Source organism: Lepus europaeus, chromosome 4 (assembly GCF_033115175.1).
Source record: "Lepus europaeus isolate LE1 chromosome 4, mLepTim1.pri, whole genome shotgun sequence".
In the NCBI taxonomy this organism is placed as follows: Eukaryota; Metazoa; Chordata; class Mammalia; order Lagomorpha; family Leporidae; genus Lepus; species Lepus europaeus.
In genome coordinates this window covers 1,687,139-1,706,262 of record NC_084830.1, presented here as the reverse complement: position 1 = coordinate 1,706,262, position 19,124 = coordinate 1,687,139, and the positions used below count along the sequence as shown (strand labels likewise).

The 19,124-nt window shown below is 69.7% G+C and overlaps 1 protein-coding gene across 1 annotated transcript in view; it reads left to right on the top strand.

The window, feature by feature from the left end:
* Positions 1-335: 335 nt before the first annotated feature.
* Positions 336-19,124, top strand: part of ADGRB1 (adhesion G protein-coupled receptor B1) — a 56,484-nt gene continuing 37,695 nt past the window's right edge. The window contains 20 exon segments of the mRNA XM_062187920.1: positions 336-1,134; positions 7,886-8,047; positions 8,441-8,551; positions 8,725-8,889; positions 9,310-9,474; positions 9,660-9,668; positions 10,231-10,319; positions 10,321-10,396; positions 10,523-10,596; positions 10,599-10,689; positions 10,803-10,904; positions 11,893-11,999; positions 12,213-12,407; positions 13,089-13,157; positions 13,595-13,703; positions 13,972-13,978; positions 17,123-17,259; positions 17,519-17,594; positions 17,770-17,872; positions 18,855-18,898. Of these exon segments, the coding sequence (XP_062043904.1) occupies positions 336-1,134; positions 7,886-8,047; positions 8,441-8,551; positions 8,725-8,889; positions 9,310-9,474; positions 9,660-9,668; positions 10,231-10,319; positions 10,321-10,396; positions 10,523-10,596; positions 10,599-10,689; positions 10,803-10,904; positions 11,893-11,999; positions 12,213-12,407; positions 13,089-13,157; positions 13,595-13,703; positions 13,972-13,978; positions 17,123-17,259; positions 17,519-17,594; positions 17,770-17,872; positions 18,855-18,898 (2,690 nt within the window).

Sequence of the window (19,124 nt, the reverse complement as noted above, 5' to 3'; positions counted from 1 at the left end):
GGGAGGGCGCCAGGGCCCGTCTGCCTCCGAGGGCCTCCTGCCTCCCTGGCAGCCGGCCGAGCGACCCTCCTGCTCCTGTGGCCGGGGCGCCCCAGGGGCTCAGGCCACCCCATCTGCTCTTTCTCTTCCAGCTGCCGCGGGTGGCCACCGGCTGGCCCCGGGACCGTGGACGTTAGGAACTGTGGCGGCCCTCTCCGTCGTCACCTGAAGCCCCGCCCCCTCCCCGTCTGGCCCTCGCCTGGCCCCCTGCCCTCGACCCTGGACCCTGGCATGTCAGAGCCTGGCCCACGCCTGCCCGCCCAGCCCGCAGAAGCCCGGCGGCCCCGTGAGCTAGGATGAGGGGCCAGGCCGCAGCCCCGGGGCCCGTCCGGCTGCTCCGGCTCCTCCCGCTACTGCCGCTGCTGCTGCCGCTGCTTCTGGGGTGCGGGACCAGGGCGGCCGGCGGCGTGGCCGAGGCGGGGCCGGGGCCTGAGCCGTGCGCCACCTTGGTGCAGGGCAAGTTCTTCGGCTACTTCTCGGCGGCCGCCGTGTTCCCGGCCAACGCATCGCGCTGCTCCTGGACCCTGCGGAACCCAGACCCGAGGCGCTACACGCTGTACATGAAGGTGGCCAAGGCCCCGGCGCCCTGCGGCGGCCCCGGCCGCGTCCGCACCTACCAGTTCGACTCCTTCCTGGAATCCACGCGCACCTACCTGGGCGTGGAGAGCTTCGACGAGGTGCTGAGGCTGTGCGACCCCTCGGCGCCCCTGGCCTTCCTGCAGGCCGGCAAACAGTTCCTACAAATGCGCTGGCAGCAGCCGCCGCAGGACATGGAGCCCCAGCCCCTCGACGGGCCCCCGGGCCCCGGCGACGACTTCTCCGTGGAGTATCTGGTCGTGGGCAACCGGAACCCCAGCCGTGCCGCCTGTCAGATGCTGTGCCGCTGGTTGGATGCCTGTCTGGCCGGCAGCCGCAGCTCGCACCCCTGCGGGATCATGCAGACCCCCTGTGCCTGTCTGGGCGGGGAGGCCGGCGGCGCCGCCTCAGGACCCCTGGTCCCCCGTGGGGACGTCTGCCTGAGAGATGGCGTGGCCGGGGGCCCCGAGAACTGCCTCACCAGCCTGACGCAGGAGCGGGCCGGGCATGGAGCCGCAGGTGAGCTGGAGGCGGGGCTGCGGGTGCAGGGTGGGCGAGGGCCTCCTTCCCCGGGGGCCCTGACCCCCGACCCTGAGTGGAGCTGGGTTGAGGGCAGGAAGTCCGGCCTGCGTGGGGCCTGGCGCGTGACAACTCCTTGCTGAGCCCTGAGCGGTGGGCGTGAGCACCCCCAGGCTGGGGCATTTCAGGGTCCTGGCTTGGAGACTGGCTGGGTCGGATGGCGGCTACGGGGCTGGTGCCAGGCGCGGGGGCCGCGGGCTCCTTGGAGGTGCAGTCGGCTGAGGTTTCAGGGCCGGGTGTGGCGGCAGTGACCGAGAGCAGGCCGGGTGTCCTGGGTGCTCGGGCAGCGGCCATGGCACTGACAGCAAAAGCCCTGGTCCGGGAGCCACCCAGGGGCGCACACCGTGACTCCCAGCAGGCAGAGCGGCAGGAAACACGGTGCTGAGGCAGACAGCCAGGCCCTGGACAGGCAGGTCAGGGATGCCAGGCGGGCCGGGAGACGTGAGGGGACAGCGCCCAGGCACAGGGACAGAAGGCCGCACCTGCCGTGGGCCTTGCTGGGCCTGTCCTGGAGGGGCGGGGTGGGCTTTCTCGGCTGCGGCAGGGCCTGCACAGGTGCCGCCTTCACGGTGCCCAGGCCGGGAAGTGAGTCTGGCTCAGGCCAGGCAGGAACACAGAGGAAGCCACTTCTTCATCCCCAGCCGGGGGCCGGGGATCCCAGGGAGGGAACTTCCTTGAGGCCAGGGCCAGGGGCACAGGCGTGGAGCGGAGCCGGCCCCTCCAGGAGGCGGGGGTGCAGGAAACCAAGCCCGTCCCAGGCGAGACAGAGGGCGGGCGCCTCGGCCACGGCAGGTCCACCACGGGGGGGACCTTCTGCATCCTTGGCCAGGGCCGTGTGTGTGTGTGTATGTGTGTGTGGTGGTCATGGTGGTGAGCGTGGGGGCAGGGAGGAGGAGTGGAGAACACGGAGGTGTTTGCAGGGCCGTGGGGTGGCCAGGCTGGCCCCGAGTGTCCTGTCAGCCCGGTCTCTGGGCCGGTGCAGAGGCTGGCCAGGGCCCCCGCGTGTGATCCAGCCACACGCAGGGCTGTGGGCAGAGCAGTACGGAGCTGGCAGGAGCTGAGGCCTCCCTGGGGCCGGCGAGGCCAATGCACAGGTGAGGGTCGGGGTGCTCGTGTCCCTGGGGTCCTCGGAGCTGGGCCGGGCACAGGGCCCCTCCCTTCTCTGAGCTCTGAGGTGCAGGGGTGCAGGCTCGGGAGGCCCTGGCTGCAGAGGGGACGCGGGGCGGGATACGGGGCCTCAGCAGCTCAGCGGGCAGCCAGGCTGGGGCAGTGGATGCTGACGTGGCGCTGACGTGGCCCTGGGCCCGTGTGTCCCGCCCCAGGGCGGCTTCAGCCCCGCCTGACCCTGGCCCAGCCCCTGGGGCTCTGACCCTTACAGCTGGGGAGGAGGGGGTGCTTTGTGGCCTGAGAGCAGGGGAGGGGTCTCAGAGGCCTTGCCCGCTTGTGGGGGCAGCGGGGAGCAGAACAGAATGAGGTGGGGTCTTTGCAGAGGGTAGGGCAGGGGGCTGTTCTGGCAAAAGGAAGGTGTGTGCAGGTGTGCCGCTCACTGTGCACGTGTGACATCCGCGTGACACAGGTGTACATCCGCGTGACACAGGTGTGCATACGTGTGCGGTGCCCTGTGCTCACTCCTTCCCGTGTGCAGCACCACGTACAAGTGCACGTCTGGATGTGCGAGGCTTCGGGCCGGGCTGGGCAGCACAGGGGCAGCCGGTACCGCCGGGGCCAGGCTCACAGCAGGCGCTGCTTGGACGGCCACGTCTGGTGTGGGGGTGGTCGCTGAGCCCACCCTGCCCCTGGCCATGGGGCGGCCGTGTACGCAGACCAGTGCTGGCCACGGTGCGGGCCTCCGATCCCTCTGCCCAGCCCAGCCCGGGGGCTCCCTGGCTCCCAGGCCACGCCCTAGCCATCTCTCTCGCTCACTCCCGTGGTCTCCCATCTTCCTGCCTCTGCTGACACGGGGCCGTTGCTCTCCAGGGTTGTTTGAAATATTCATGTTTTAATTACAGTGCTGTGTTTCAGAAGCCACGTGTGAGACAGAGCAGGCAGCGTCCTGGGGCTGGGAGCTGGTGTGTGTGTGCGCCCTGTGTGTGTCCCCTGTGTGTCTGTGTCTGTCCTTGGGTGTGTCCTATGTCCTTGTGTGTGTCCTGTGTGTCCCTGTGTGTCTTTGCATGTCCCGTGTGTCTCATGTGTTGTCCTCTGCGTGTCCTTGTGTACTCTTTGTGTCTCCCATCCTGTGTGTGTCCTCTATATGTCCTCTGTTTATCCTCTGCATGTCCTGTGTGTGTCCGCTGTGTGTTCCTGTGTGTTGTTTCTGTGTGTCCTTTATATGTCCTTTGCCTGTCCTCTGTGTGTCCTCTGTGTCCCATGTGTGTTGTGTATTGTGTCATTTACATGTCCCATGTGTGTCCTATGTCTATTCCTGTATGTTCTGATATGTCCTCTGCATGTCCTATGAGTGTCATGTGTGTCCTTTGTTGTGTCCTATACATGTCCAACGTCTGTTCTCTATGTTCAATTCATGTCCCACGTGTCATCTGTGTGTTCTCTGTGTGTCTTCTGTGTGTCCTATGTGTGTTCTCTGTGTGCCCCATGCATGTCCTGTGTCTGTCCTCTGCATGTCCTGTGCATGTCCTGTGTCTATCCTCTGCATGTCCTGTGTCTGTCCTCTGTGTGTCCTGTGTGTGTTCTCTGTGTGTCTCATGCATGTCCTATGTCTGCCCTGTGTGTCCTCCGTGTGTCCCATGCATGTCCTGTGTCTGCCCTGTGTGTGTTCTGTGTGTCCTCTGTGTGCCCCATGCATGTCCTGTGCCTATCCTCTGCATGTCCTGTGCATGTCATGTGTCTGTCCTCTGTGTTTCTTGTGTGTTCTCTGTGTGTCCCATGCATGCCCTGTGTCTTCCCTGTGCGTGTTCTCTGTGTGTCCCATGCATGTCCCGTGTCTGTCCTCTGTGTGTCCTGTGCACATCCTGTGTCTGTTCTGTGTGTGTTCTCTGTGTGTCCCGTGCATGTCCTGTGTCTGTCCTCTGTGTGTCCTGTGTGTGTTCTCTGTGTGTCCCATGCACGTCCTGTGTCTGCCCTGTGTGTGCTCTATGTGTCCTCTGTGTGTCCCGTGCACATCCTGTGTCTGCCCTGTGTGTGTGCTCTGTGTGTCCTCTGTGTGTCCCGTGCATGTCCTGTGTCTGCCCTGTGTGTGTGCTCTGTGTGTCCTCTGTGTGTTCTTCATGTGTCCCATGCCGTCCTGTGTCTGGCCTGTGTGTTCTCTGTGTGTCTTGTGCATGTCCCGTGTCTGTCCTCTGTGTGTCTTGTGTGTTCTCTGTGTGCCCCATGCATGTTCTGTGTCTGTCCTCTGTGTGTCCCATGCATGTCCTGTGTCTTCCCTGTGCGTGTTCTCTGTGTGTCCCATGTATGTCCTGTGTCTGTCATCTGTGTGTCTTGTGTGTCCTCTGTGTGTCCCATGCATGTCCTGTGTCTTCCCTGTGCGTGTTCTCTGTGTGTCCCATGTATGTCCCGTGTCTGTCCTCTGTGTGTCCTGTGTTTTCTCTGCATGTCCCGTGCATGTCCTCTGCATGTCCCATGTGTGTCCTGTGAGCCTGTGCAGAGCCTGACCTGTGGGGTGGGGACACACGCATTCTACCACCATGAGCTCCACCAGGCCGTGGGTCCTGGGAGGCAGAGGGGCTTTGAGCAGACCTGCCTCCCACCCTGGGCCTCAGGCCAGGGCCGGCCGGGCTGGCGGTGCACACGGCCCTCACGCAGACCTGGGTCGGGCTCAAGCCTGACTCCAGGGGCCCCCAGAGTCTTTGAAGGCAGCGCCAGGAGGCAGCTCTGGGGTCTGCAGGCCACAGAGAGGGCCAGGGTGGGCTGGGGTGGGTGACAGGGAGGAAGGAGGTCCCTCCAGGGCCGGGGCAGGACCCACACACACAGCTGCATGTGTGCCCACCCCAGCCCCCAGCCCCTCCCGTGCTCAGCTCAGCCCCACTGGGACGCAGGCTGGGCTGTGGCCCAAGCCCCTGCAAACTGGGCCGGCCTCGTGAGCCTGTTTCATGTCTGTGGCTGGGGGCCGGGATGGCACCTGCTCCTGGGGCCTGTGTGAGCCTGGCAGGACCAGAGATGGGCTCGCTGCTGGCCACGTGGGGCCTCGTGGGAGGAGCGGTGGCTCAAGGCAGCGGGGTTGCCTGGGTGGGTGCAGGGCTCAGGCAGAATCCTTTCTGGTTCTGTGGCTGCTCCTTGGGAACTGTGGGTCCAGGCTTTGGAGGAGGGGTCTGGCTCCACAGGACAGTCCCTGATTTGCTGGGATCTCCAGGAACCTGGGCTGGGGCTCATCCCTGGAGGATGCTGTGGGTACCTGGGAACCCAGGCCTGGTGGGGCCGGAGCCGCCACCTGCTGGACTCTGGCGACCTCTGCTGGAATAGGATGGAAGTGCATGGCACCCCTGCAAGGGGGATCCTAGAAGCCCGCGGAGGCCCTGCTGGAGGGAGGGGCTGACCCAGCACCCTCACCCCAGCCAACCTGGGGTGCAGGGTTTGGGGAGCCCACGGCCTCCAGGGTGAGAAGGCTGCCGGGGTCCCCTGGCCACGTACCCTCTCCTGGGTGGCCGGGCCGCCGGTGGCCTTAATTGGCTATTCATGTCTGTAATGAGATGGAAATGAGGCGGCCAGACAGAGGGGCATTGAGTGCGGGAAGAATGGCAGCTTCTTTCCGGGCCTGGAGGGGCAGCCCCCAGCCCTGCCTGCCCCGCGCTGCCCCTGGGTAGCCCGGAGGCAGCTCTGCCCGGCGCCTTCCTGGGGACCCCCGCCTCTGGCAGGGGTGCAGTCACTCCACAGGTGTTCACCTGTCCAGTGTCAGTGCGTGGACGCCCAGAGCAGAAGCGCCCATCAGAGCAGCTGCTGCCGCCTTCTGGGTAGCTGTTCGTGGCTGGAGCGTGGCCAGGGCTCAGGGCTCAGGACGTGACCGGGGCTTGATAAGGGCTCAGTATGCAGCCGAGGCTGGGGCTCGGCCTGTGACCTGGGTCAGGGCATGGGGAGGGGTCCCTGAGGCGGCCTCCCCCCTCCCAGCCTCTCCGGATGTGCCCCCGCCTCTCCCCCGCCCCTCGCCACCTGGGTCACCAAGGTAACCAGCCCTGAAATAGTGGGTGTTTTGGCAGCCGAGGCCTAACCTGGGTCTATCCCGAAAGGCTTTGCTCTGCGGCAGTTGCCATGGGAACCGAGTGGCATCCTCCGATCAGCCCGGCGTGGACACCCTCCCTCTCCCACCCACTGCCGGTTTCCACGTCACTCAGGCTTTTGTTCCGGGGGCTGGGCCGGGGCAGCCCGGGGGTTGCAGGCAGGACCCCTGCCCCCCTCTGCCCTTGTCTCAAAGTCTCCAGGTTGGACAGCTTTGGCAGGCGAGGCCATAGAAGCCAGGAGGTCAGGGCTAAGGTCAGCCTGGCAGGTGGCCGCGGGGGGGCAGGGCGCATTCGGAATCCCAGGTGCTGCTGATGGAGTGTCCCCGGGCCGGACCCCTCCCTGTTCGGCGCCTCACCAGCGCCAGCTCTGGTGCCCACCCCGGCCCCCGCTGTGCAGACCCCACCTCTCTGGAGTGAAATGGCCCCTCCTGGGCATGGAGTGGGGGGCTGGGCGCCCCCACCAGGAGAGGAGCAGCCTTCCATGGGCACGGGGTGGAGGGTGCTTCCTTGCAGGGGGAACACGGGTGTCCCAAACCTAGGTCGGCCTCAGTCTTCCCATCTGAGAAATGGGAGTGAGGCATTTGCCCCTGGGAGAAGGCAAATACGGAGGAGGGGCCCAGAACCACGGCCTGCCCGCCGCCTCCACACCATGCACCCCGCGGGGCCGGCCCAGGCCGCCCTGTGCCCGCAGCCCGACCACTCTGCCTCTCTGGGCACTGGAGGTGTCAGGGAACCCCCACCCCACCCGCTGTGAGAAAGCTTTCCCTCGCGACCCAGCAGGGAGGAGGCAGAACCTTCCCTCCTCCCATTCGCTGGCCCTTGGCGCCCCCTGGCGGTCACTCCTAGCACAGGCGGGAAGACAGGGGCTCCCGCTGTGAGCAGTGCCCGGCCAGGCCCCCTCCTCTGCTGATCCGCCCCGCGGCCAGCATCTTGCTTTGTAGATGATGGGGTAGGCCAGGGCGGTGCCCACCTGGGCCTTCAGGGCTGGGGGCAGCCCCAGGGCCCGCTCTGGCCCTCAGTGCCCACAGCGGGCAGATGGCAGGTCCCACTGGCAATGCCACCAGCTATGACCAACTTCCTGCTGCGTGGGGGCAGCGTGAGCGCTGGACCCAGCCAGGAGGGTGCCCTGGGGGAGGGCTGTGTGCCCTGGAGGGGTCTGCCGGAGGCCTGGCCGCGTCCCCCGCCCCAGGCTGTGGGGGGCTCCTGGGTGTTCCCAGTGAGGTGCTTGGACGCTGGGTGCAGGAGACGTGGCACACAGGGCACCCAGGCTGGGAGTGAGGCGGGTGGGAGGGCCTGCAGCCCCTCCTCAAGGGTCCTCTCCAGGGGCTCCGCGGGGCTGCTGGGCCCCAGCCCTGGGCCCGGCAGGGGCGGAGCTTGCGCGCCCCCACCCCCTGCAGGTGAGAAGACCCAGGCTCAGAGCTGAGAGGCCTTGGCACGGCTGGGAGGGGCCGCACCGTGCCCACTGCCCCGGCGGGGCTGCTCCGGGGGCGGGGACCCTGACGCCCACCCTCTGCTCCCCCCAGGCGGCTGGAAGCTGTGGTCCCTGTGGGGCGAGTGCACGCGGGACTGTGGGGGCGGCCTGCAGACACGGACGCGCACCTGCCTGCCCGCGCCGGGCGTGGAGGGCGGCGGCTGCGAGGGGGTGCTGGAAGAGGGCCGCCTGTGCAACCGCAAGGCCTGCGGGCGTGAGTCGCTGCGGGGCGGGGGCGGGGGCGGGCGGGGACCTGGGGGGCTCCCCGGGCGCGCAGGATGGATCTCTCTAATAAGGCTCGCTAAAGACCTCATGCATGTTTTAGCAGCTCCCATAGAGCTCCATCAGCTTGTAATGAGACTGTCACTCTTCGGGTTGGCTCTTTTTTGTTTTCCTAGATGGACTGGGGGGGGGGGGGGCTTAGGGTGCGGGGCTGCTGATGGGAGAGCCGCGGCCACTCAGGGGCGCTGTCCCGAAGGCCACTGCCGGCCTGAGGGCCTGGGGTCCCCGCCTGCGGCACACGGGAGCCAGTGTGGTCGCACGAGGGCCGGTGGCGGCCGTGCTGATGGCCCCGGGGGACGCTGACCTGGCCCTGTGTGACCCGCAGCCGCTGGCCGCGCCAGCTCCCGGAGCCAGTCTCTGCGGTCCACAGACGCCCGGCGGCGGGAGGAGCTGGGCGACGAGCTGCAGCAGTTCGGGTTCCCTTCGCCCCAGACGGGTGAGCGGCAGGGCCCCGGGCCGGGCAGCGGCGTTCGTGACCGAGCCCCGGGGGGCTGGCGTCGGGTGTAGGCCGGGCCTGTCCGGCACGGACCGGGGCCCAGGCCGTGCCCGAGACCCGCGCCGCGAGCAGGGCCCACGCAGGCCGGCGACGCGGTGGCTCTGCGCCCTTAGGCGACCCGGCGGCCGAGGAGTGGTCCCCGTGGAGCGTGTGCTCCAGCACCTGCGGCGAGGGCTGGCAGACCCGCACGCGCTTCTGCGTGTCGTCTTCCTACAGCACGCAGTGCAGCGGGCCCCTGCGGGAGCAGCGGCTGTGCAACAACTCGGCCGTGTGTCCAGGTGGGCGGGGCCGGGGCGGGGCCGGGGCGGGCCCAGGGTGGACCCTGGGTGGGGCGGGGCGGGCCTTGGGCAGGGCGGGGAGAAGGGGAGGGGCCGGGGCGGGGCCCAGGGTGGACCCTGGGTGGGGCGGGGCCAGGAGGCGGCGGGGCGGGACCGGGGCGGGCCTTGGGCAGGGCGGGGAGAAGGGGCGGGGCCGGGGCGGGGCAGGAGGCGGTGGGGCTGGGCCTGGGCAGGGCCCAGAGTGGACCCTGGGTGGGGCGGGGCCAGGAGGTGGCGGGGCGGGCCTTGGCAGGGCGGGAGAAGGGGCGTGGTCGGGGCGGGGCCGGACCCTGGGTGGGGTGGGGCCCCGGTGGCGGCGGGGTGGGGGTGGCTGGCAGCAGGGGGCGCCGGGGGGCAGCAGCGCTGTCCTCTCCCTCGCAGTGCATGGCGCCTGGGATGAGTGGTCGCCCTGGAGCCTCTGCTCCAGCACCTGCGGCCGTGGCTTCCGGGACCGCACGCGCACCTGCAGGCCCCCCCAGTTTGGAGGCAACCCCTGTGAGGGGCCCGAGAAGCAAACCAAGTTCTGCAACATCGCCTTGTGCCCTGGTAGGTGAGAGGAAGGGGGCGGAGGGGGGGCGCTCAGAGCCCGGAGCCTCAGACTGGTCCATGGACAGGCCGAGGTGCAGCCCGGGCTGGGTGCTGGTGCTGGGGGTGCCCAGGCCGGGCCGGGGGCGCTGGGGTTCATGCTGGCTCCCAGGCGGGGGACTGGGTGCTGGTGCTGGGGTGCCCAGGCCGGGCTGGTCTGGGTGCTGGTGCTGGGGGCGCCCAGGTCGGGCTGGTCTGGGTGCTGGTGCTGGGGCGCCCAGGCCGGGCTGGGCTGGTGCTGGGGGTGCCCAGGTCGGGCTGGTCTGGGTGCTGGTGCTGGGGCGCCCAGGCTGGGCTGGGCTGGTGCTGGTGCTGGGGGTGCCCAGGTCGGGCTGGTCTGGGTGCTGGTGCTGGGGCGCCCAGGCCGGGCCGGGGGCGCTAGGGTTCACACTGGCTCCCAGGCGGGGGACTGGGTGCTGGTGCTGGGGGCGCCCAGGCCAGGCTGGGCTGGGTGCTGGTGCTGGGGCGCCCAGACTGGTCTGGGTGCTGGTGCTGGGGGTGCCCAGGTCGGGCTGGTCTGGGTGCTGGTGCTGGGGTGCCCAGGCCGGGCCGGGGGCGCTAGGGTTCACACTGGCTCCCAGGCGGGGGACTGGGTGCTGGTGCTGGGGGCGCCCAGGCCAGGCTGGGCTGGGTGCTGGTGCTGGGGCGCCCAGGCCGGGCCGGGGGCGCTGGGGCTCACGCTGGCTCCCGCCCCTTTCGCTCCCCTGGGCCGGGCAGTCGATGGAAGCTGGAACGAGTGGTCCAGCTGGAGCGCCTGCTCCGCCAGCTGCTCCCAGGGCCGGCAGCAGCGCACGCGCGAGTGCAACGGGCCCCTCGTACGGCGGTGCCGAGTGCCAGGGCCACTGGGTGGAGACGCGAGACTGCTTCCTGCGGCAGTGCCCAGGTGAGGGGCGGCCGGCCGGGGTGGGGGAGGCGCAGAGGGCGTCCGCCCCGTCTAGGTCGGGCTGACCTGGACTCTGGTTTGTCCTCGGGGCTCCCCGCCCACGTCCCCGCCTGCGTGGCCCCGCAGTGGACGGCAAGTGGCAGGCCTGGGCCACGTGGGGCGGCTGCAGCGTCACGTGCGGGGGCGGCAGCCAGCGGCGGGTGAGCGCGCGTGTGCCGGACCCTTCTTCGGGGGCGCGGCGTGCCAGGGCCCCCAGGACGAGTACCGGCAGTGCGGCACCCAGCGGTGTCCCGGTGAGTCCCCGCGTCCGCAGCAGGCGGTCGAGGCCCTGGGGGCGTGGCGCCGTCCCTGAGCCCCTGTGTCCCCCCCACGCCCCCCACCCCCGCTGTCGCTGGCCTCCTGGCAGAACCCCACGAGATCTGTGACGAGGACAGCTTTGGCTCCGTGGTCTGGAAAGAGACACCGGCGGGAGAGGCGGCTGCGGTGCGGTGTCCCCGAAATGCCACAGGTGAGGCCGGGGCGCTGTGTGTGGGACCCTGTTCCCTCCACCGGGGCCAGCACCGGGTCCTCAGAGTCCCTGTGAGCGGCACAGCCCCGGCCAGCCGGCAGGTGGCGCCACACTTGCCCTGGGCTCTCAGTGCCACAGGGTGGGGAGTGCACTCTGGACGCCAGCCCAGAGCAGTGGCTGTGGTCCTGTTGGGGGGGGGGGGGGGTGAGGGGGCTGAGCATGGCCTCCAGGGAGGGCGGGGGACCTGGGAGGCAGCAGGCAGGGAGGGTCCCAACCCGGGCTCCGCCCATTTGCCTCCTGACACCCGGGCAGTGAGGCCATCTCTCCAGCCTCAATTTTCTCATCTGGGGAGTGGGTGTATTGAGGCTCCTCTTCACAGGACTGTCTGGGGTGGTGGGTGATCCCCAAGGGGTGCCGGTCGGCACTGGGACTTGCCTGCCACGGCACAACTCCCCCCCCCCCACACTTGTTTGTCCTCCGTGGCAAATCACAAACCCAGAGAAGCCAGACAGCAAGCAGCACGGAGGTTCCCTGTCTGCGTATTTGGCCAAGTGTCCTGCTGTGCCTCATCTCTGGCCTGGGTTCTGGGGCCCCGTTGAGTGACAAGGAGGTGACAGCTGTCTGAGGCTGAAGGTGTTTCTCCCACGGTTTCCCGGGAACGAGGTGTGCCCTTGTTAGGCGTGGGGACCCCAGTGTCGCACAAGGGGCTGAGTGGGAAGGGGCTCCTCCGAGGGAGGCCCCGCCCAACTCTGAAGCCCCCACTCGGCCGGAGTCCTCCCACCGGCACGTGGAGAGTCCCCGGAGCGCTGGGGCCTCCCGGGTCCCCAGCACCTGGCGCAGGGGCTCAGCAGCGCATAGGAGGATGGGCAGGGCCCTGGCCTGGCTCCGTTCTGGGCTTCTGGGGGCAGGGGTCCTGTCCGGGGGGGCTCCTGCCTGGGAGCAGTGGGTGGGGCGGTGAGCGTCCAGCGCAGAAGTGGGGTCCCTGCAGGCCTCATCTTGCGGCGCTGTGAGCTGGACGAGGAGGGCATCGCCTACTGGGAGCCCCCCACCTACATCCGCTGTGTCTCCATCGACTACCGGAACATCCAGATGATGGTGAGCCGGCCGCTCCCCTGCCACACTCACCGCTCGGCGTGGGCTGGGGGCTGCCCGGGGAGGGCGCTGGGCCCCTGCCACACTCACCGCTTGGCATTGGGGCTGCCGGGGAGGGCGCTGGGCCCCTGCCACACTCACCGCTCGGCGTGGGCTGGGGGCTGCCTGGGGAGGGTCCTGCAAAGACCATGGCCTCCACCTCTCTGCCCTCGCCAGACCCGGGAGCACCTGGCCAAGGCCCAGCGGGGGCTGCCGGGGGAGGGGGTCTCGGAGGTCATCCAGACGCTGGTGGAGATCTCCCAGGACGGCACCAGCTACAGCGGGGACCTGCTGTCCACCATCGACGTGCTCAGGAACATGACCGAGATCTTCCGCAGGGCCTACTACAGCCCCACCCCCGGGGACGTGCAGGTGGGCAGCCAGGGACGGGCAGCTGGGCCGTGGGACAGGCGGGTGGGCAGCTGGAGATGCGTGGATGGGCCATACCGGGAGCCCTCCTGGGCCCCAGCCAGAGAACTGAGCCAGTTGAGCACAGAGCCCCTATCCTGGGCGTGCACAGGTCACTCACGGTCCCCTGACCCTGGTTACACACGGAGCTGTGACCCTGGTCACACTGAGCCCTGACCCTGGTCACTCTGAGCCCTGACCCTGGTCACACACTGAGCCCTGACCCTGGTCACTCTGAGCCCTGACCCTGGTCTCACTCTGAGCCCTAGTCCTGGCCACACTGAGCCCTGACCCTGGTCACTCTGACCCCTGACCCTGGTCTCACTCTGAGCCCTAGTCCTGGCCACACTGAGCCCTGACCCTGGTCTCACTTTGACCCCTGACCCTGGTCTCACTCTGACCCCTGACCCTGGTCACTCTGACCCCTGACCCTGGCCACTTTGATTCCTGACCCTGGCCACTCTGAGCCCTGGTCCTGGCCATACTGAGCCCTGATCCTGGTCACACTCTGACCCCTGACCCTGGTCACTCTGACCCCTGACCCTGGCCACTTTGACCCTGGCCACTCTGAGCCCTGGTCCTGGCCACACTGAACCCGGTTTGCTGCCGCGTTCCTTCTCACTGGCCTCCCCCTCTCCCCTCCAGAACTTCGTCCAGATCCTCAGCAACCTGCTGGCGGAGGAGAACAGGGACAAGTGGGAGGAGGCCCAGCTGGTACGGACGTGGGGCTGGCCCTGGCGGCCAGCAGGGCGCACGCATCTGGGGGTCTCTGGTTGCAGCCCTGAATCCTGGGCTAGCCTGGGGTGGGCGCACTGGGTGTTCGGGGTGGCTCTGTCACGTGAGGACGCCCCGTGACCCTGGAGGACACACCCGGGACAGGTCTGCACCGGTGGGTCTACACACCGAGTACACGGGCCCGGCTAGGGGCCCACATGGCCAGGCGGCCAGGGCTTCTCTGGGAGGCGCAGTTCCTCCCTTCCCCCCAGGCTGACCGCCTGTCTGCCCCACCCCGGCACCACTGCTCCTTGGGCCTCAGCAGTCCCGCCCACCAAATGGGGAGGGCTGCTCGAGGCCGTGGCATGATTGACAGGGGCTGGGGGTGCAGGGGCCCCCATCAGCTCCAGGCTGCCCCTCCCCTCCTGCTCCCCCAGATGGGCCCCAACACCAAGGAGCTCTTCCGGCTGGTGGAGGACTTTGTGGACGTCATTGGCTTCCGCATGAAGGACCTCAGGGACGCGTACCAGGTGACCGACAACCTGGGTAAGCCCGCCCTCCCTCTGCCTCCCCTGCCCGTGTGTGCAAGGAGCCGATGGCCCGACAGCCCGTGCCTGGCCCGGAGAGGTGGGGGCGTCAGCTGCATGTGTCCAGGTCTGCCAGCAAGCCCTCTGTCCACCAGGGACACCAGGGCCTGGAGACCTTGCCCCCTGGGCTGTGTCTGGGAGCAGCCGTGGCCCAGCCCCCTTGCCCAGCCACCCCCGGGAGCTGCCGTAGAGGGGCCTGCGCTCCCCCGCCCCGTGGTCTGGCTGAGTCCTGGGGTCCTCCTTTCGAGAAGGGATGAGAACAGGCTAGGGAGGGACAAGGGTCCATCGTCGCCACAGCCCCCTCCAGGGCCTGTGTGGGTCAGGGACCCCGGCAGAATGACGCTGGGGGTGGTCCAGTGAAGTGGCCACTCTGGTGGCACACGCCCTGCGGCCACATCAGGCCCTGTGGCAGCAGCCGGAGCCCCCCCACCCTGCCCTGGCCAGTCAGAGCCCCCCCCCCAGCACTGGGCCTGCTGTGTGCCTTAGGGCTCAGCGTACAGTCAGCGGGGTGCCCATGAGGCCCCGGGCACCAGCCTTCTCTCACGGTGGGTGCTGTCAGAGGCCGCCTCCGGGGGGTCCTCGTGGCCTGGCCCCGTGTCCTGTTCTGGGGGCACCCCCTTTCCTCCCCGTGCTCACTTCCTATTGGCTGTGCACAACCCCCAGTGCCCCTCCCCCATCATGCGCCCCCTGCAGCCCCTGTCTGCCTCTCACCCCATTGCCCCCTGGCACCCGGGCACCCCCAGTGCCCCACACAGCTCCCCTGCCCTCTACGGCCCCATGCCATCTGGAACCCCCCCACTCGTCACCGGGCCGAGTTCCTCATTCCTGTTCCCCAGGGCTTCTTCCGACAGCCCTGGGGCCCAGGAGTGGGGGGGTCCCTCACTGTAGGCCCCCCACCCTTGCCAGCCCCACCTGCTCCTCTCCCAGTCCCTGCCCTGCCATGGGCTGAACTCCTGGGGATGCGCTAGGTCGCGGGCACTTTCCTGCTCACACACGTGTCTGCAGGAGCTGGCCACAGCCCCGGGGCCGCCCCCCAAGTCCTTGGTCTCCCCAGGACATCCCCCCACCCCACTGTCCTCTGCCCGGCCTCCCACACTGGGCCCCAGGTGCCCCTCAGTTCAGCAGCCTCAGCTCTCCCATGGGTGCCCCTGCCCCAGCCACCCCTGCCCGCCCCAGCCACCCCTGCCCCAGCCACCCCTGCCCGCCCCTGCCTGCCCCTGCCCCAGCCACCCCTGCCCGCCCCTGCCTGCCCCTGCCTGCCCCTGCCCCAGCCACCCCTGCCCTCCCCTGCCTGCCCCTGCCCCAGCCACCCCTGCCTGCCCCTGCCTGCCCCTGCCTGCCCCTGCCTGCCCCTGCCCCAGCCACCCCTGCCCTCCCCTGCCCGCCCCTGCCCTGCCCTGCCCCAGCCACACCTGCCCTCACCCTGCCTGCCCCTGCCCCAGCCACCCCTGCCCGCCCCTGCCCTCCCCTGCCTGCCCCTGCCCCAGCCACCCCTGCCTGCCCCAGCCACCCCTGCCCCAGCTGCCCCTGCCCGCCCCTGCCTGCCCCCAGCTCCAGCCGCCCCTGCCCACCCCCTGCCTGCCCCTGCCTGCCCCAGCCACCCCTGCCCCAGCTGCCCCTGCCCACCCCTGCCTGCCCCAGCTCCAGCCACCCCTGCCCCAGCCACCCCTGCCCGCCCCTGCCCCAGCTGCCCCTGCCCACCCCCTGCCCAGCCACCCCTGCCTCCCCTGCCTGCCCCTGCCCCAGCTGCCCCTGCCTGCCCCAGCTCCAGCCGCCCCTGCCCACACCCTGCCCTCCCCTGCCTGCCCCCTGCCCCAGCTGCCCCTGCCCACCCCTGCCCCAGCCACCCCTGCCCCAGCCACACCCCTGCCCGCCCCTGCCTGCCCCAGCTCTAGCCACCCCTGCCCGCCCCCTGCTCCAGCCGCCCCTGGTCCTCATGACCCTCCCGGCACACACACCCCCCCAAGCCTGCTCACTCTCCCAGGGTCCCGCCTCGGCCCCCCACCTGCTGAGCACTGGAAGCCATGGGAGCCCCTGGCCCTCCTGCCCCGCCCCCCAGCCCCTGGCCCTCTGCACCTGTTCTCCTGGACACACCCAGCCAGCCGTGCTCTCTGCTGTCCAGGCTCACCAGGGACACCGGTCAACCCTCAGAGGCCTGACCCGCGGCAGCATTTGGGGCTGCTGACTCCCCCACCCCCCTCCCCGGGTGTCCTGGGCAGGACCCCTTCACCCACAACTCGCCGCCCACCCCCAGCCTGGGCCTTCCTCCCCCGCCTCAGCCCCAGGGTCGCTGGCTGAAGACACGCACCTCCCACCCCCTCATTGGGGTCGCCGCTCCCCTGCCTCCCCTACCTGCCCCTGGGAGCTGCTGTCGCGGCGGATCGACCCGACTGCCCCTCACCCCCTGTGCAGGGGGCCCTGCTCCAGGGACCCCCCTCCCCACAGGCACAGGCCCCCCTCCTCTCCATGGCCCCCGCCCCATGGGCCCTGGCAGGTGGCCGCTGCAGTCCCAGCATGCACCTGGGCCAGGCACAGAGGAGGCACCCGTGTGTGGCTGAAGGAGGGGGACGCCCTCGCTGGGCACTCCCTGTCCTTGGAACGAGCATGCTCGGTGACCAGGGCAGGCCCTCAAGCCCAGGGAGGGCGGAGGCAGGTGGGGGGCGCTGGCGAGGCGGGGCCAGGCAGCATGGACGGCAGCCCCCAGCTTCCCGAGCCCCTCTCTCGCCACACACCTGTGCATTGGGCTGAGGGCGCACGGTGTCCCCTGCCCCGAGGACCCCCCGCCTCCTCCGTCCCCCTGCCCTGTCCCCACACCTTGGCCACCTTGGCTGGTCTGATGCTGGCGATGCCCATGCCTGGCGGGGGCTGCCCAGCGCCCCAGTGGCTCTGCAGGGTGGGGTCCTCACCGGAGGAAGGGAAGTGACAGGGTGGCACCCGCAGTCCCTCCCTAGAGCGGCTGCCTCTCCCTCCCCGCAGTCCTGCACCCTGAGCCGGGGGTGGGGGCGCGGGAGGCTCGGCTCACCCTTCCCTCACCTCCGGGAATGGCCCTGAGTCCTGGGATGCAGGGTGAGGAAGCCGTGAGCTGGTCACAGGATTGGGGGAGGGGGGCCAAGTGTGTGCAGGGGAGGGGGGCCAAGGCCCTGGAGGACACAGAGTGACCCCAGAGCACCCCTGTGACCGCCCCTGAGTCAGGGCTCGGGGCCAGTGGCTCCCCGTGGCCACACCCATCCTCAGACTACTGGGCCCTGGGAACCACCCTCCCCGGGGGTGGGGGCTGCCACCTGCTTTGGAGGTGCGGTCTGTGAGCCCCTGTGGGGGGCGGGGGGGCGGGCTGCCGCCTCTGACCTCTGACCCCGCCCCTCCCCCACAGTCCTCCAGCATCCACAAGCTTCCAGCCAGCGGTGCCACGGACATCAGCTTCCCCATGAAGGGCTGGCGGGCCTCGGGCGACTGGGCCAAGGTGCCCGAGGACAGGGTCACGGTGTCCAAGAGCGTGTTCTCCACGGGGCTGGCAGGTGAGGCCCGGAGGCTGAGACCACCGCCCCGGGGGGACCCCCAGAATGGCCGGGGTCCCTGTGACTTCTCACTGTCCCGGTCGCCCCCCTCCTCCAGGAAGCCCTGACTGGAGGTGGAATCAGGGGCCAGTGCAGGGCGGGTCCCTGGCAGCCACCCCGGCCCCCCCACGGAACCACCTGCCAGGGCTGTGGCTGGGGCCCAGTGGGTGGGGCCCCCGGCCGGGCGGCGCACGCTGACCCTGCCCGCGCTCCCTTACAGAGGCCGACGACTCCTCTGTGTTCGTGGTTGGCACCGTGCTCTACCGGAACCTGGGCAGCTTCCTGGCCCTGCAGAGGTGGGCAGGGCGGGCAGGTGGGCCAGAGACGGGCGGGAGGCCGGGCTGTCCCGGGCTGTGGGGGCAGTGGGCTGGGCTCAGCAGTGGCGAAGGCGCAGCGGCCCTGGGTGGCGCTGGGAGGGGCGCAGGCCGGCCCCACCGCCCACCCCGGTGACGTCGCTGCGCCTCCTGCCAGGAACACGACCGTGCTGAACTCCAAGGTCATCTCGGTGACCGTGAAGCCCCCGCCTCGCTCCCTGCTCACCCCCTTGGAGATCGAGTTTGCACACATGTACAACGTGAGTGCCCTCTGGAGCACGCGTGTCTGCATGTGTGTGCATGTGCTGTACCCGCCCCGTCCCGAGCTCTGCCCGAGCTGTGGGTGGGGACACCAGGGCTCGGGCACAGTGCCTGCCCGGGGTCCCGGCACCGGCTGAACCACTGCCGAAGCTCCCTGTGGTCCCGCCTGCCCCCTTGGGGCTGCTGGTTCCCTGGGACAAGAGGGCCCCCTGTCTGTGAGACACGAGTCTGCCCTCGGCCTATAGCCCGCCATGGCCCCCACGGCCCCCCACACCCCCCACGGCCTGACCCTTCAGCCATGTCTGAGAGCCGGGGGACGGTGTCCTGCGTCCCTGCAGCCCCTGTTGGACAGCGGCCAGCCCGCTGTGTGGGGTCCCTGGACTTAGTGTCCGGAGCATCGTCCCAGAAGCTTCTGGAGTGGCCGCTGTGAGCCCAGACAGGCGCCTGCTCCCAGGCCGGGACGAGGAGGGGGGTCCACGGGCTGCTCACCCAGGGCTGCAGGGAGCCGTGGTGGCCAACTCCCTGTGGCCCTGCTGGTGCCTGCACCCAGCAGCTCTCCTGGGGGCCTCGGAGGAGTGGGGCCAGGACCCCAAGGGGGGGTTGCCTGGGTCACCCAGCCAGGACAGGGCGGCACCAGGCCTCCAGCCACCGCCCGTCCTTCCCAGCTGCCCAGGCCGTGGCTCCCCGGCTTACGAAGCTCCTGGGGTTGGCTGAGGAGGAAACAGCCGGCCCGTGGCCGCCTCACTGAGCACCACCTGCCCAGCCCAGGTGCCCACGGGCCAGCTCGCAGGACTGTGCAGGCCAGGGGTGTTTGCTGAGGCCCCGCTGGGGGCACCCGCCCCCTGCTCACTCCCGCCCGGCCCTGCCCTCGTGCCTGGGTACACAGGGGCAGCAGCTGTCCAGACCCCGTGGCGGTGGGGGGGGAGGTGAGCCAGGCCTGGGTGACCACCTCGGGCGCCCTGACTCCTCCGTCTCCCCCAGGGCACCACCAACCAGACCTGCATCCTGTGGGATGAGACCCATGCGTAAGTTCTCCTGGGTCTGTGGCCGCGGGGCGGGGGGGGGGGGGCAGGAGGCGGAGCCAGGCCCTGGCACTGCCCACTGCGTCCTCTTGGCCGTCCCCGCCCAGTCTGGAGCCTACCTCCCACCTGCCTCCCTGGCGTCATGGGGCTCAGGGGAGGGGCTAGGGGCGCCGGGACATCCTGGCCTGTCTCCTCCCAGAGCAGGCCAGGTGCTGGCGCTTGGCTGGGG